The 2452-nt window shown below is 55.0% G+C and overlaps 1 protein-coding gene across 1 annotated transcript; it reads left to right on the top strand.

Annotated features, from left to right (window-relative positions):
* Positions 1-624: 624 nt before the first annotated feature.
* Positions 625-1919, top strand: P2RY4 (pyrimidinergic receptor P2Y4). Its single transcript, XM_061408643.1, has one exon. The coding sequence runs from the start codon at positions 801-803 to the stop codon at positions 1896-1898; it is 1098 nt and encodes a 365-aa protein (XP_061264627.1). The 5' UTR covers positions 625-800; the 3' UTR covers positions 1899-1919.
* Positions 1920-2452: the final 533 nt, after the last annotated feature.

A 2452-nucleotide genomic window follows, 5' to 3' on the forward strand; every position in this document is an offset into this window, starting at 1 on the left:
TCTATGATCATCCTTCAGGTTTGGTTATCTCCAGTGGCCTGGCTCTTCATCTGTCAACTTGGACGTTTCCTTGTGTACTGTCTCCTACTGTCATTTAGAAGCTGTTAAATAGTAATCTCGCTGGGCCCCAGTTTCCCAATCTTGATGGGCCTTGCTATCGCTAATGATTTCCCAGGACGGGAGGAACCCCACCCCCAATCCCGCCTCCTTGGTTATGCCCTCTGGCTGCCAAGGGGAAGGGTGACAGAGTCAGCTGGGCTCAGCCTCAAGGGGACCAGGTAGGATGCATGCCAAGTTTCTTCGGTAAGGGTGGCAATGGGGCTCTGGGCTGGCCCAGGCTGGGGGAAGGCGTCAGAGATCACTTAGTACAGAGACACTGGGACCAGGGGAGAGAAGTCACTGTGTGGAGAGATGCCCTCTTCACAGTGATGTCGCTCTTCTGGTGAGCTGGGAGAAAATTTGGGTCTGGGTATCTTCCCACAGTGGTCCTGGTAGACCCCAATTCCCTTCAGCTAGCTAAGCCCTGAAGGACAGAGTTAGCTGCAGAAGAACAACCCAAATCCACTGACTGCCCTCCTGAGCCGCACTGCTGCCTGCTACCTACTACTCCCTGGGCTGGACCAAGGGATCTCTGGAAGAAGCCAGGCTGGCCTAGGTTACCTCCAGATGCATCCTCTCAACCCCTACTTGTGCCTCAACCATTGCCCTCCCCATTCTCTGCTTTCTTTCCCCAGGTTAGGGCTAGGTGGCCAGGGAAATCCAGCTACCCTCACTCTGCCCTTTCTGCCTCTAGGGGCACCATGGCTGGTACAGAGTCCTTGCTGTTCACAACCTTAGGCGCCCACTCAGATCCTGACAACAGTGAGATGGAACTGGACTGCCAGTTTAACGAGGAGTTCAAGTTCATCCTGCTGCCCGTGACCTATGCAGTTGTCTTCCTGCTGGGCCTAGGCCTCAATACCCTGACCATCTGGCTCTTCCTCTTTCGCCTCCGACCGTGGGATGCAACAGCCACCTACATGTTCCACTTAGCCCTGTCAGATACTTTGTATGTCCTATCACTGCCCACTCTTGTCTACTATTATGCAGCCCGCAACCACTGGCCCTTTGGCACTGGGCTCTGCAAGTTCATCCGCATTCTCTTCTATTGGAACCTCTACTGCAGTATTCTTTTCCTCACCTGCATTAGTGTGCACCGCTACCTGGGCATCTGCCACCCACTGCGGGCGCTGCGCTGGGGCTGCCCACGCCTTGCTGGCCTTCTCTGCCTGGCAGTTTGGTTGGTCGTAGCTGGCTGTCTCGTGCCCAACCTGTTCTTCGTCACCACCAGCCCCAAGGGCGACACCGTCTTGTGCCACGACACCACTCGGCCTGAGGAATTTGACCATTATGTGCACTTCAGTTCGGCAATCATGGGGCTGCTCTTTGGTGTTCCCTGCCTGGTCACTCTTGTCTGCTATGGACTCATGGCCCAGCGCCTGTATCGGCCCTTGCCAGGGGCCACCCAGTCATCTTCCCGTCTGCGCTCTCTGCGTACCATCGCTGTGGTGCTGACTGTCTTTGCTGTCTGCTTTGTGCCTTTCCACATCACCCGCACAATTTATTACATGGCAAGGCTGTTGGAAGCTGACTGCAGGGTGCTGAACATCGTCAACTTGGTCTACAAAGTGACTCGGCCTCTGGCCAGCGCCAATAGCTGCCTGGATCCTGTGCTCTATTTGCTCACTGGGGAAAAGTACCGACGTCAGCTCCAGCAACTCTGCAGGGGTAGCAGGTCCCGGCCTCCCAGGGCTTCCTCCTCTCTGGTGCTGGTGTCCCTGCCTGAAGACAGCAGATGCAGGTGGACAGCCGCCCCCCAGGACAGCGGCTGCCCCACCCCTTGGGCAGATAGTTTGTAACACTGGAAGCTGGGAAGTGAGAGAAAGGGGGTGAGTGCAGAGCAGAGGGGAGGGAATCTAATAGTGACACCAGATCTGGCTGCTTTCTCCTCTTCTCTGGGCTCTGGAAAGAGGCCCTCATCTTAAGGTTTAGGAGGAGCCAGAGAAATCGCATGTGACCCTGTCACTCCTAAACCCTTCAGTTGCCCTCTCCTTTTTAGCCCAAAACACTAGAAGCCACTCTTTTTCCTCAACTCCTTTCTCTTGTTTCTGTCCTCTTCCTGGGGCTACTGGTCCTGTTTCTTAGTCCTACATTACTTCTGGCCTCTCCCCCTGTTTCCTTGTACAGCATGCATTCCTTCAGCCAGACCAGAGCATTTAACTGGAGAAGTGGAGAAGCTGGGGTGATCTCAGGATTGGGCTGACTTATTTGACGGTGATAGCCAGAATCAAGAAGTGGGGGCCTCAGCATATCACAGGTGCCTGGGATGTAACATGTGTAGTGCCCACACCCACTCCCTGGTTTCCCCTGGAAGACAGGATTCTTCTGCTTACCCAGGCACTGACCTAGGGCA

The sequence above is a fragment of the Bos javanicus genome, chromosome X (genome assembly GCF_032452875.1).
Source record: "Bos javanicus breed banteng chromosome X, ARS-OSU_banteng_1.0, whole genome shotgun sequence".
In the NCBI taxonomy this organism is placed as follows: domain Eukaryota; kingdom Metazoa; phylum Chordata; class Mammalia; order Artiodactyla; family Bovidae; genus Bos; species Bos javanicus.